At 38.6% G+C, this 15,071-nt stretch overlaps 1 protein-coding gene across 8 annotated transcripts in view; it reads left to right on the top strand.

Moving 5' to 3' along the window:
- Positions 1–11,842, top strand: part of MIA2 (MIA SH3 domain ER export factor 2) — a 95,005-nt gene extending 83,163 nt beyond the window's left edge. For all 8 annotated transcript variants that reach the window (XM_055132803.1, XM_055132802.1, XM_055132808.1 and 5 more), the window contains 4 exons: positions 1,222–1,344; positions 8,835–8,893; positions 9,970–10,204; positions 11,283–11,842. In XM_055132803.1, coding sequence (XP_054988778.1) covers positions 1,222–1,344; positions 8,835–8,893; positions 9,970–10,204; positions 11,283–11,449 — 584 coding nt within the window. In that variant the 3' untranslated portion in view covers positions 11,450–11,842. The remainder of the gene's footprint in view (positions 1–1,221; positions 1,345–8,834; positions 8,894–9,969; positions 10,205–11,282) is intronic.
- Positions 11,843–15,071: the final 3,229 nt, after the last annotated feature.

Raw genomic sequence — 15,071 nt, 5'->3', positions numbered from 1 at the left:
GTGATCGTGAGAGATCAGAGAGGGTGACTGTAGAATAACTTAGTTGGAGTTTGTGCCCATGTGTCTGTCTGTCCAGGTGTCCTTCATCTGAGCTCTGTGAGTTCTGTGAGCTTCTCATTTGTCTGCAGAGTCAGACTTCTTTCGTGTTCATCTTAGAGTAGTGCTAAATGCTAAAATTAAAATTACTGAGAAGTTGGTCACTGTTATTCTCTGAGTGATAATTATCAACATTTTAAATGTTTCTTTATACTTCCAAATTTTCTTTGTTAGGAGCAATCTCCTCAGTCTTTTATATATTGACATATCCATTTTTTTCTGTTATTAAAATTGAAAGTTAAATGAGTATATAAGTTTCATATACATATAAAATTTTTGTTTGTTTTTGGGTACTATCCAGTGGTGCTCCTGACTCTGAGCTCAGGGATCGTTCCTGTTGGTGCTTGGGGGCCAGGTGCTACTGGGAGTCAAACCCTGCTTGGCCTCATGCAAAAACAAGTGCCAGCCCTCTGTACTACCCCTCAGGCCTCTATTTATGTATTCTAATTTATATATAGTAAGCAATTTTCAAAAAACAAGAATAACATTTTATACTTTTTTTAATTGAATCACCCTGAGATTACAAAACTTTCATGTTTGAGTTTCAGTCATAAAATGATTGAACACACGTCCCTCCACCAGTGCACATTCTCTACCACCAGTGTCCTCAGTATACCCCTCCCCCCTTTCTAACCCTCCCCCTGCCTCTGTGGCAGACAATTTCCCCCATAGTCTCTCTCTACTTTTGGTATTAATGGTTTGCAGTATAGATACTGAGATACTATCACATTTGGTCCTTTATCTACTTTAAGCACACATCTCCCATCCCGAATGATCCCTCCAACCATCATTGTCTTAGTGAGCCCTTCTCTATTCCAGCTGCCTTCTCCCCCAGCTCATGAGACAGGCTTCCAATACTTCCTATACTATGGAGCAATACTCTTGGCCCTTGTGTCTACTATCCTTGGGTGTCAGTCTCATATTATGTTATTCTTTTATACTTTTATATTGTAAAAGCTAAGTTATTACCTTTAGTAAACTATATAATTTTTCTAAAATTATTTTTGTTGTATACCAAGAATATTGGCTAAAATCTTTTATAAATAGCTACCTTCAATATATTGAATTTAAAGTAAACTTGATCTATTTTTATACTTGTGAAGCCACTTAAAACTTATTTTCTAGGCCAACCATATCCGGATCCAGCTTTCCCTCCACAAAGGCAAGACAGATTTTATTCTAACTCTGGTAGACTATCTGGACCGGCAGAACTCAGAAGTTTTAATATGCCATCTTTGGATAAAGCTGGTAAGGACCACTTTGTGTGTTATGTATTTTAAATTTATTTTATTTTATTTTGCGGGGACTGGGCCACTGCCAGCGGTGCTCAGGGCTTATCCTGGCTCTGTGCTCAGGGATCAGCCCGGACAGTGCTCTGGGCATCCATAGGTGGTGCTGGGGATAAAACCGTGGCTGACCCTGTGCAAGGCAAATGCCTTAGTCACAGTACTATTTCTCTGTTTTTAATAATGGTGGAATGCCAAAGGAAATATTGAAAGCTGAATAAATGACTAATATCGTTACTATTTCTGGGAGTTCTTAAGTAAAAACTTTTTTTTTTCTGAAAGCTTCCTGGTTTCAGGTTTCTTGTTATATTGTACTTATCCATACTGTTGACGTATGTGCCAGTGGCTCTTTTAGGGACCATGGTAATGGATTTATAATATGTGCCTGTGATGGTAAGTTTTACTATGTTACACTGTAAGTTTCAAGTAAGAAAAGTGGTGTGATGGGCCTGCGCAGGGGACTCTAGCATCCAGTGGCCGAAAGCCACCTTCCCAGGACTGACAACAGGCGAGGACCTCTGGAACAGAGAAACAGGAGCCTGGCCCCAGGCTGGTTGTTAGTCCTCTTTGGCGTAGTCCAATCTCTCTCTTACAGCACAGTCATAGTCATAATTTTCGTCGTAGGCCCAGTCATCAGAGTTCCATCATCCTAGTCTCCTCGTGGACCTCAAAGTCCTCTCCTTTGTTATATCTTCTTCTTCGTCTCCATGTTATCTCATAGTCCTCTACTTCCAGTCATCCAGTCATCATCGTCATCTGGTTGTTCTTCTACTCCTAAAGCCTCCAGAGTCTCAGTTCTCTTCCTCATCTTCAACATCTCATCATCGACCTTCTCGTCCTCCACACTAGTCCTCAGTGTCTAGACTTCAGCATCTAGCCCTCAGCATCTAGTATTCAGCATCTTCAACATCTTGTTCCCAGCATCTAGTCCCCAACATCTTCAACATCTTGTTCCCTCTTATCCCTTGCAGCATAGTTATGTAGAAACCATGGAGGGTGGGGATACAGAAGTGGGATTGAATATTATCATAACAACAAAGAGATGCAAAGCCATTCCTTCAGGAGATTAACTCAAGGACAAAATATCTGAGGGTTCAGTACTCCAGATTACTAGGAGATCTGCCCAAGGGCAGGATTCCATCCAGGATGTATTGCTTTCTCCTTTCCGGGCTAGTAACTCATTTAAACAGTCATAATAAATTTACTTTTTATAATGTTTCTAGCACTGTCACTTTGTATGAACACAGTAAGAGATATATTAAGCTTAAAAGTTGGCTTTTCCTGGGTACATCTTGCTATATATTCCAGACTATAGTCCTCAGGCCAGGTTAGTCTTTCCTACCTACCCCCGGCAGGGTCCTTATTCAGTTAGTACTTTTTGGGTCATGACAGAGTTTGTCCATGGCCATGCTCTTAACTTATAGTTAGTTATTATGGTGCTTTTCCTGGTCCATTTCGATGCTAGGGTAGCTCACACATTGCCCTGGGGTCTATCCAGTTCTTCATCAGGACCCTGCTCTTGAAGTGCTAGGGACTAAGGGCAACTGAGGCTTACGTCAAGTAAATGTGGATGCCCAGGAGTAAATATTATATTGGAGTCAATTAACTCCATGTTACATGGCATAGCATCAACTGTCTTCCTGTGTCTATACAAAAAGGACATTGCTAAATAAATCATGCAAATGACATAAAGGAAAGAGAAAAGCAATATAGGATTATTAGTGCCTGATGGAATTGGGTGTGTCTCAGTTGCACTGTTGTGGGAGTGGCTCAGTAAACCTTAAGCTCCCTGTGGGAGGAGCAAGTACAACCCAGTGTTATCCAACATTACATGACTTAATCTTTTCCAGCTCACTTACATATATACTGTTGAGTAATCAGGGAAATTAAGTTAGTGAAAATGGTAGGTATGTGAATATCTATCAGGCAAATAATTTGAGTGCATACTTTATAGATGGTTTAATAAATTTTCTTATTTAAGTATTTTATTCTAGGATGAATTTGACTAACATTTATTGGGCAGTCTACTGTTAGGCACTCTTAAACTACCTCTTAAACTGCCATAAATATATTTTTAAAAATATAAAAAAATGTAATATATGTATATATATAATTTATATATATAAGTTTGAATATAGGGGTTAAAATACTTAGAAAATTAGGGTTGGAGAAATAGTCTAGCAGGTAAGATGCTTGTCTTGCATGCAGCAGATCTGGGTTCAATCCCAGATAACCACATATGATCTCCCAAGCACTGCTAGGAGTGATCCCTGAGTAAGCCAGGAGTAAGCCCTGAGCACTGCTGGGTGTGGCCCAAATAACCCCCTCCCTATTTCATGAAATTAAAATAAGTGAGCTGGAGTAATAGCTCAGTGCATAGGGTGTTCACCTTGCACTTGGCTGACCTGAGTTCGATTCCTGTGCCCCTCTCAGAGAGCCCGGCAAGCTATCGAGAGTATCTCACCCGCACAACAGAGCCTGGCAAACTACCCCTGGCATATTTGATATGCCAAAAACAGTAACAACAAATCTCACAATGGAGATGTTACTGGTGCCCACTCGAACAGATTGATGAGCAATGGGATGACAGTGATATAGTGATACAGTGTTGGAATATTTTAGTAAATTAAACATTTGGAATAGTAAGTGAAGAAGCAGGTCTGTGGTCTACATTTTTATTATTAATTATAATTTTTCTTGGGCTGGAGTGATAGCACAGCAGGCAGGGCATTTGCCTTGCAGGCGGCTGACCCGGCTTTGATTCTTCTGTCCCTCTCGGAGAGCCCGGCAAGCTACCGAGAGTATCCCGCCTGCACAGCAGAGCCTGGCAAGCTACCCATGGTGTATTTGATATGCCAAAAACAGTAACAACAAGTCTCACATGGAGATGTTACTGGTGCCTGCTTGAGCTATTTGATGAGCAACGGGATGACGGTAATACAGTAGTACAGTAATTTTTCTTGACTGGCTTTTGAAATTGCTCTGTGGCATTAATTCAAGCTTAATGAAATGAATGTTTTTGCAACTTTGAGCCTTATTTTCTTATTTTTATGGCTCATTCCAGGTGGTGCTCAGTTCTTAGCACTGACTCTGCTCAGAAATCATTCTTGGCAGGGCTGCAGGGATTGAACTGGGCTGGCTATGCGCCTAACTCCAGTACTAGCTGTTCAGTCCCAACATTTCTTAACTAGTGCTATTCAGATATTTCAAATTTCTGTTTTTTCTAATAATTCAATAATACCCAATTTAGCAAATGAATTTTAAGTGCTTTCTGTTTGGAATATATGCATGGCATGTCAGATAATTTAATGATAACAAGGTGTAGTTTCTAGTTTTTAGAAGATAGTAATTAAATAAGGGAGAGATACAATAAGTATCTCAAGTATTCACTGAATGGATGTTAAGTATCATTCAATCTTCATGATGGAACTGTGAAATAGATACCATTATTTTCATTTTTTAAGATTAAGAATGCCATTAGTATTTAAAAAAAAAATTGAGATTCCAACTGTGCTTAGGCCAAACTTCTGGCTGTAAGCTCAGTTGTCACTGGCAGTGCTCAGAGACAATATGTTGGGGATCAAACCCAGGTCTGCTATATGCAAGACAAGCATCTCACCCACTATACTATCTCGTAAAGATCAAGAAACTGGTTGGATGTGATAGTCCAGTGGGTAAGGCTCTTGTCATGCATGTTGCTGACCAGGGTTTGATCCCTAACACGCTACATGGTTCTCAGAGCATTTCCACAGGTGTTCCCTGTGTACAGAGCCAAGAGTAAGCCTGGAGCACTGCTGGGTGTGGCCCCAAACTAAATAAATAGATAAGTAAACAAATACAAAGAAACCAAAGCTCTTAAAGTGCTTAAGATCTCAAAGTATCAGAGGCAATATTAGAATTCCCCTCTGTCTGACTTCAAAGTCTTTGTGCACTGATCTGAACTCTACTGAACTGAGAGGGTGTGGACCTCGCTGTGGATACACATGTCTGTCGAATACTTACTCAATGACAGACATTATGATTGTTGCTGTATTTCAGTGGTGAACAGGAACTTAGCATTCCTAATGCCTTGAGACCTAGTCAAGATTCATACGCAGTTGCATCACCTAGTGATAAAAGTAATGAATAAAAGATGTGGGAGCTAATGGGTTGCTTATTCAGATAAATTGTTTGCCTCTTTGTTTTGGTTCTGGGCCACACTTGCCAGAACTCAGGGCTTACTCCTGGCTCTGTGTATTGAGAATTTTTCACCTATTCATGGGACAGTGAAAATAGATTAAAAAATTTCAAACAAATAATAAATCAGATCTTAGAGAAATTACTCTGAAGCATTAATGGTAAAAAAAATTGAAAACAGTATCCAAGCATGCAGGGAATGGAGAGGCATGTTTTTTTCTTTTTGTGGTGTTGGGAATTGAACTGAGGGCCTTGTACCAAAGGTAACTTTACAGACTGTGGCAGGAATTTGCTTGTGATATTGGTGATTTTGCAGAGGGCATAGATGTGGGCAGAAAGAGAAAATAGAAATGGGAAGATAGCGGATGGAAGGCATGTGGGAGAAGCGAGGACCCTTGGCTGATGCCCAGTTTCTTGGCTCTGACACCCAACCCTTTTACTGTTCTGAGACAGTAGAAGGAATAATATGCCGTAGAGGTTAGATGGGAAAGATTTAAAAATATTTACATTTATGATATTAGCATCTGTGATACAACTGCATGAATATTCAAGTGTATTCAAGATAAGTAGTAAACTGAAGTTCTGGGGCAAATACCTTGATCTGAATTACACATCTGGAAGTCATTGGTCGTATACATCAAATTAAGTCTAGTAGTGGGTTTCTCAATATGGATGGCTTCATGACCAGAACAATGATCCGATTATGAAGATCTGACTTTCACCTAACCTGCTTCTCGGCCATACTTGGAGGATGGGAGAGAGAGGATTCACAGCACCAGTGGAACTGAGTGCTTAGATACTGGACTGGAGCTGTAGCACAGTGGGTAGGGTGTTTGTCTTGCACGTGGCTGTCCCGGGTTCAGTTCCTCCTTCTATCTCAGAGCCCGGCAAGCTACCGAGAATATCCCGCCTGCACGGCAGAGCCTGGCAGAACCTGTGACGTATTCGATATGCCAAAAAGAGTAACAAGTCTCACAATGGAGACATTACTGGTGCCCGCTTGAGCAAATCGATGAACAACAGGACAACAGTGCTATAGTAGGTTTCTCAAGGAGAGAGTAAGAAGAAACTAGGGCCGAGGATGGAATTCCAGGAGAGACTTACCATTAATTATTGTTACAGATGTGTGGATAGACGACCATTAGCTCAAGATAGTGGCGCTCACTGAGACTTGAGAAGGATCAGCTAGAATGGAAGGCAAAAGATGACCAGTCCAATATAGAAACTGATGACAGATGATTTAAAGAAGGGGAGAAGCACTGTTGGGTGTTCCCCTATGACTCCTGGGCACCACCAGGGTGGTCCTGGTTGCCCTCAGTACCTCAGGGTCTCAGTAATCTGCTGAGACCTGAAAAATTGAACCTTCCTTTAGATGGACATGCACTGTCAGGCAGAGAATTGTCAGGAGTGCCCCTTCGCCCCTGACTAGAGCTTGGGTGCCCCCATCCCTAACAAATGAAAGGGGGTGAGAGCAGACAATGATGGTGAGACTTGGTATAAGGACTCAATGTATGTATTTTAGTTTTTAAAAATACACCCTTTTTTTTTTGAAAATAATATCAGTAGAACAAAGGATGTTGCAAATAGATTAAAATAAAACATAAAATTGGAGGGATTTCAAATTTAAAGAACAGTTTGTGAAGGAGAAGGGTTGCTATGGGGGATTATCTTTTTTTGGGGTCTCATTTTAAAGATGGTTTATTTTTGGATTTTGGGGCTATGCCCAGCTGTGCTCAGCACTTATTCTGATTCTGTGCTAAGTGATCACTCCTGGCAAATTTCAAGCACCATATGTGGTGCCTTGGGTCAAACCAGGGTCAGCTGCATGCAAAGCATGTGCCTTAATCCCAATAGAATCTTTTGGCCTTTATGGTCTCTCATTTTTAAATAGTAGTGAAGAGAGACTTGCTGATGGGATGATCCGCCAGAAAGAAAAGGAAGCAGGAGAGAAAGATCACTGAGGAAGCCAGAGAGGCTGATTTTGAGCATAGTATCAGGGTCATAGGTTGTCTTAGAAAGATGGATTTTCATGATGATAGGAGGGAAGATCATAGGATTATACTTGATGATAAATTCATTTTTTTTTTTTCATTTTGGGTCACACCCGGTGATGCTCAGGGGTTACTCCTGGCTCTGCACTCAGGAATTATCCCTGGTGGTGCTCGGGGGACCATATGGGATCCTGGGAATCGAACCCAGGTTGGCTGCGTGCAAGGCAAAATCCCTACCTGCTATGCTATTTGCTCCAGCCCTTTGATGATAAATTCATATGTTTGATTACAAGAAGGCAAGGGAGTTTTTAAATTTTTAAATGGTGTTACAGATTTGGGGAAAATGGAGGTTTGAACATGCAGCAGAAGGATGGCGGGAGAGCTCTCAGTTTTCAGTGGGGCCAGGCGGCGTTCTGTAATTTTGGCCCCAGGAGTTGAGTGCTACATGGCTCAGGTGTAGTCAGAGTAGGAAGAAAGGGTTGGATTAATCTAAGGCTGGAATGTTGTTAAATCCATGTGAAAAATAGTGCTAGGATTGTCTAACGTGAACTTTGACATTGAAGAAAGTATGAGAAGTTCGATCAGAGCACTGGCAAACTTCAGTGCCGTGAAGAGACAGGTGCAGTGAGAGTGACTAACGGGAGAATCAGGTGAGGATGGTTGTGTGGTCTGAGCCTGTCGTTTCAGTTTAGTTTCTTAGAGATTCCGAGTGACTCGAAAGTCAAGGGTTGCTTATTTAGAAACTGGCTATGAATGCTATGAATGTTACCTAGTAGAGAAATAAAGAATGAGAGGGAGCAAAGGAGAGTAGAAAGGGTCAGAGATAGCTCAAAGGCCAGTGAGATGCCTTGTATACGGGAGCCTGGTTTGGTCCCCAGCACTGCATGATCCTGAGCTTCCCCCCTTGCTCTGCCCCCATTTAACTGCTCCCAAACCACATGCAGCAAAAAAAAAAAAAAAAAAAAAAAAAAGGAGAAAAAAGATATAGAGGGAAGAGGAAAGGAGGGAGGGAAGCAGGGAGGAAGGGTCAGATGGACGGACAAACAGGTGGATGGACGGACGGACGGACGGACGGACGATGGTAGAGGGAGAGGGCAGCTAGCAGATTTGCCTCCAAACAGGCTGGCAGATCCTGCCATAGACTTGTGTACAAGTTGGAACTCTGCATCAACAAATATGGAAAATATTTACTTTCCTTATGGTCTATCTGGAGATAAATGAGGTAAATTCTAGGAAGAAGCGATAAATCATGCATTTTTTTTTTATGTTTTAACTTTATGTCTAGATGGGCCAACTTCTTCAGAAATGGACTGCAGTAGAAATGATAGCAAAGATGATCTTGGTGTAAGTATAAAAGTGAATTTTATCCATCTTCAGGAACCTTCTATTCTTTTGGTTTACTAGAATAGAAATTTAACCATCTTTATTTTTAAAAATAAATTTTTATATTTTTTTTCAATAATTTATCACATTTAATATTCCAACACCAATCTCACAATTACACCTTCCTACCATTATAATCTGAGTATTTCCAACCTGAACCCCAAAGCTTGTCCCCAAATCCCATCTTTATTTTTTATTTTTTTTTGCTTTTTGGGTCACACCCAGCGATGCTCAGGGGTTACTCCTGGCTTTGCACTCAGGAATGACTCCTGGCGGTGCTTGGGGGACCATATGGATGCCGGGGATCGAACCCGGGTCGGCCGCATGCAAGGCCAATGCCCTACCCACTGTGCTATCGCTCCGGCCCCTCATCTTTATTTTTTAACAGTTGGCTTTTCATTTTGTCAAATACATGCTTCCTATTTAGCATTACAGCTGTTTGTTTTCTAGATTGTAACTAATTGTGATAAAGTACAGACAGGTTATTTTATTATAGCTAAAAGCTTTTGGATTACCCTTTTTATTATTTGAAGATTTTTTTAAGATTTCAGAGTATACATTGTTGGTAATTTTGAACATGTAAATATGCTTTTTTTTTTTTTTTTTTTTGCTTTTTGGGTCACACCCGGTGATGCACAGGGGTTACTCCTGGCTCATGCACTCAGGAATTACTCCTGGCGGTGCTCAGGAGACCATATGGGATGCTGGGAATCAAACCCGGGTTGGCCATGTGCAAGGCAAACGCCCTACCCGCTGTGCTATTGCTCCAGCCCCATAAATATGTATTTCTTTTCCGGGTGTATGTTTGTATATTTTGGTGGCAACTACTCTTGTGACTGTTGCTTAAAGCTGTTTTCTATTGAGTTAATAAAATACTTATATTTAAAACTCATCTGATGTAGAAAACAGAATCTTTGGAACCATCTAAGACTGACAAAGACTGATTTGGTGTTTAGGTTTTGTTTTAAGCTTATGATTTTTCAAGAAAATTGGAAATGTTGCTGTTTTAGTGACTGCCATATGTCAATTTCTTATAGAATTTAAATGTGCCTGATTCATCTCTTCCCTCCGAAAGTGAAGCAACTGGCCCTGGCTTTGTTCCCCCACCACCTCATCCAGTTAGAGGTCCAGTGTTTCCAATGGATGCCAGGGGCCCGTTCATGAGAAGAGGACCCCCTTTTCCTCCACCTCCTCCAGGGAGCATGTATGGCGCGCCTCGAGATTATTTTCCACCGAGGGATTTCCGCGGCCCACTACCTCCTCCATTCCCAGGTATGCGTTTGCTTTTAAATTTGATATTTCTAGAGTAAATGAGGTATTTTACTTTGTTTTTATGCACTATAGTAAATTTTTCCAAACGTACTATAAATATACCATTACTCTTCCAAACTGGAAATAAAGTCAATCATCAGGTTCTAGTGAGGCTTTAGTTCACTTCATTTAAATAATGTGAAACTGTTTGTGTATTTCAAAGTCAAGAAAATTATTGGCTTTTTGTAGCAGTCATACTCGGGCTGAAGTTATTTGTATTATATAGTACTGATGACTGTCATTTAGTAAAAAATAATCATAATTTATATTTTAGCACTGAAATTATTGACAAAAAGACTTGAGAAAAAATATTTTTCATAAATAGCTGTAGTTCCCTTGCAGTCCTATTTAAAATTGAAAATGTGTTTCTAAAGTTTGGACTGATGATTGAATGTATTTAAATTACTTATGGCATCGACTAGAGGGAATTTTGTTTTGATTTCTATTCATTGCCCTTCAGAAGTATACACATCTATAAAATAAATGCATATTTACCAAATACTAGGCAAAAACATAATATTTCCTGAAGTTGCTTTTCATTCCTTCATTTCTTCTTTTTTTTTAAAATAGGAAGTTTTGTTTGAGGAAGTTTAAAATGGCCTGTTATATAACTGTTGCTATTTTAAGGATAATATAAAATTAGAATTGGCAATGACTGATCTAAATTTTAAGTGTGGTGGAAACAATATTACATGAAAAATGTTAAAATAGTTTTTTTCACACAAATTTAGAAATAATTTATTGTTAAGGTTTTGTTAGTGTGTTACGGTTTCTTAGAATAAAAATTGTGCTAAATTTTTCTCCCTTTAATCATGTATTATGGAGGACAACATGTTCTTAAGATAAAGATTGTGCTAAAAATGTTTGATCATATATGGTGGAAGAGAATGTGTTTTTCTGAGTGCTAAAAATTAATTACATCAGGTATTTATTTTGTCAATTTTTTAACGTAGACATGTACTAAAAATTATAAGCCATTGATTTACTAGGAGTGTGGTGTGCGTACTTAAACATATCTTTTACCAATCTCTTTGAACAGTGAGAAATGTCTATGCACCGAGAGGTTTTCCTCAGTACCTTCCCCCAAGAGCTGGATTTTTCTCCCCACCCCCACATCCTGAAACTAGAAGTGAGTTCCAATCAGGGTTGATTCTGCCATCAAATGAGCCAACTACTGAACATCCAGACCCTCAACAAGAAACTTGACAATATTTTTAATCTCTGTTCAAAAGTAATTTTGACTTCTCTCTCCTTTTCAGTTTAAGTAACTGCTGTTACTTAAGTGATGATACTTTTGCTCAAATTGAAGCTTATTGGAATTATAACTCTCAGGATAGTATTTTGTAAATAAAGATGATTTAAATATAAATTTATGAGTAAACTATTTCCATTTTATTTTGTTTCAGAGAGTATAATTTGATTAATGAATTTATTATCACATAAACAATAATGGGAGTTTTATATATGTAATCTTGCGATTGGGGATGTTTTAAACTCCAAAGACTGTGTCTTTCTGCCAAGAATTGTATTTACTATGGTTGTAGACAAATGTGAAAGTAACTCTGCGCTTAACTGAATAAATTTTAATTGATTTAAGGACTTGTTTGACATTGATAATAATGATAAAATCAGTTATTTTTCCATAAGTATGGCTCCATTATTTCTTTTCCCAATATCTTATGCATTATGTGGGTATTTCTCTTTCAAAATATCTTCTTTTTACCAAAAGCGGACCCTCTTTCATGCAAATAGACACAAATGACTCCAAAATACAAATTAATACTTCTACATGTCAAAATTGATCCTATCTTAAAATCAGGAAATAATCTAATTCCAGAATTTGAATCTTCACTGATTTTCCTATATTTTTTAAGCTTTTCTTTTTATTTGTAATATTTTTACTTTTTTTAGTGGGAAATGTTGAGGTTTGCTGTAGAATGACTGATTGAGGCAATCTGACATTTTGAGGTTTAGACTCATTATCTTTAGCATGTTTCCCTAATTTAGGTTATCTTTTGGGTCAGTCTTGCACATTAATGTTATAATTATGAAAGGAAAAGCAATTAAGTATTACTGATACATTTTATAATACTCATATTGGCAGGTTGATGAATTTCAATTGTTTACTTTGATTTTTCTGTCCCAAAAGACAGAAGATTAAGTATTCTAACATTGGTTATTGAAACACTTTGTGCCATCATTTCCCCTGATATTCTTTGGAACACTTCTTATGGGTAATTTTTACTTCCAATTCATTGTCACTGTTACTTCATAATAAAAGGCTAAGACCATATGAAATAAAATAATAAAATAAGAAGAATTGAAGACTGTTAGAGCATGATTAAAATCTGTATTTAAAAGCTGTATTTCAGAGGGAAGTAAATTTTTTTTTTTTTCTTTTGGGACACACCTGGTGTGGTGTTCAGGGGGACTGTATGTGGTGTAGAGGGTGGGTATTGAATCTGGGCTGGATGTGTGCAAGGCAAGCACCTTACCTGCTATACTATCAGGCCCCAAAGCTACATTTTTTAATTTGGAAAGTGAATGGAAGACGGAAAATTGGATATGTAGATCATACCAATCAAGTGAAATTTTTTGTTTACCCTAGGATAGAGTGAGCTATTATGGCTTAAGACAGGAGATAAGGACACCAGAGAATGCAAATAAAACATCATATATAGAGTGGAAATAAATTGAGAAAGCAAAATTGTAGCGGAGACAAGGAGAACATTGCAGGATTGCACAGTGGAAGACAGGGAAGTTGAAATGGGGTGAGCAGTTCAAATTATTTTGAGGCTAAAGAATAAATATGAATATATTTAGATTTAAAGGTGCCTGATTTTAACTAAGTGGCATATAGTGACAGAGTACTTGCCTTTTGTGAACTCTTGGGTTCAATCTCTAGAACCTAAACAAATTAAAAACTTTTTTAAATTAAGGAATATAAACAACTTGGAATAAATAAAATAATGACTATCAGAATGAATAGTCAGATTTCCCCATTTGTATCTCTAGTTATAATTCCTAATTTGTTTGTCTAATTTTGATGGCTGTAGCATTTTAGATAAACTGCTTATATCTCTAATCCTGGTTTACTGTCTAAATGTATTGAAGCTATCAATTTGTGTATTGATTTCTGGAGATGAAAAATTAAGGACTTAATACACACTATTTTCATCCCTATGTTCTGATTCATACATAAACCATTCTTTATTTAACTTGCGTAGTTTGTACCATGTTGAGCCCAAAACAGCAATGCCTTAAAAAATTTAAGTTGAACAATTAAGAGAATTATTAAAATTGTGGTTCCAGTTAGAAGAAAAGTTCAAAGAGATTAACTTGTAGTTTGGATCACTTATGGATCTAAATTATTAAGTGAAGGGGCTGGAGTGATAGCACAGCGGGTAGGGCGTTTGCCTTGCATGGGGCCGACCCAGGTTCGGTTCCCAGCATCCCATATGGTCCCCTGAGCACTGCCAGGGGTAATTCCTGAGTGCAGAGCCAGGAATAACCCCCGCGCATCGCTGGGTGTGACCCAAAAAGCAAAAATAAATAAATAAAATAAGTGAAATAAGTACATTTCATTACAAAACATGAAGAGGTTTTCTTCCCTCATTCAGAATGAATATTTAGTGACCAAAATTGCATAATTTACTATCTAGATGGTGTTTTAAATTTATAGTTTTTTTTAAATTTATAATTTGTTATTTATGATTAGGTACAGTTTCTTGGTCAGAATTGAGCCCTCTCTATTGATTAAAGTGTTAGACATTTGATACATCCAAAATGGTTGTTTTAGTATATAACATACTTTTTGGTCTGGAACAATAGCACAGTGGGTAGGGCGTTTGCCTTGCACGAGGCCAACCTGGGTTTGATTCCTATGCTCCTCTCAGAAAGCCCAGCAAGCTGCTGAGAGTATCTTGCATGTACGACAGAGCCTGGCAAGCTACCTGTGGCGTATTCGATATGCCCAAAACAGTAACAAGTCTCACAATGGAGGTGTTACTGGTGACCGCTCGAGCAAATCGATGAGCAACAGGATGACAGATATAGTGAATATTCTTCTTATAGAGTTTTTCAGAATATTGCTTCTTAGCATCTTGATTTGGCACATAACAGATGGTGTCGGAGAGCTAGTACAGTGAGTAGGGCGTTTGCCTTGCTTGTTGCCGACCATGGTTAGATTCCTGGCATTTTATATATTGCCCCGAGTTTGCGCAAAGCAAGGAGTAAGACCTGAGCATGGGTGTGTGTGGTCCCAAAATGAACAAACAAATAATAAAGCCTAATCACAAGTGAAAAAATGGTACATATTAGAAAGTTATATGACTATTATCCATAAATTCAATGCTGGAGACATAGTACCTAGTGCCAATGCATCTGCTAATTACTTATTCCCTTTTTAAGAAGCAGTTATGAGAAAGTGAATTTAATCTTGGTCAGTATACAAAACTCTTGATAAAGTAAGGCATCCCAGCGTTGGTACAGTAGACAAGCTATTTGTTTTTATGTTCACTGTTTTCAAAGAAGATATTTTGCGTCTTTTGCTTTGCTTTCACTTACAACATCACACTGTAGCATTTAAAGCTGCTTTATTGTCTTCTTTTTACATCTGAAATTCTGTGTCTCTAAGATATTATTTTTGTTTTGTTTTTGAGCCATACCCTCTGATGCTCAGGGTTACTCCTGTTTCTGCACTCTTGGCGTTGCTTGAGAGTTGGGATATCGGATATTGGGGATTGAACCCAGGTCGGCCATAAGCAAGGCAAGAGCCCTACCCACTGTACTGTTGCTCTGGCCCTGCATATTCATTTTCACTCCTGCT

The sequence above is a fragment of the Sorex araneus genome, chromosome 3 (assembly GCF_027595985.1).
Source record: "Sorex araneus isolate mSorAra2 chromosome 3, mSorAra2.pri, whole genome shotgun sequence".
In the NCBI taxonomy this organism is placed as follows: Eukaryota; Metazoa; Chordata; class Mammalia; order Eulipotyphla; family Soricidae; genus Sorex; species Sorex araneus.
Note: the sequence above shows the minus strand (reverse complement) of the source record. Positions and strands in the feature narration are given on the sequence as shown.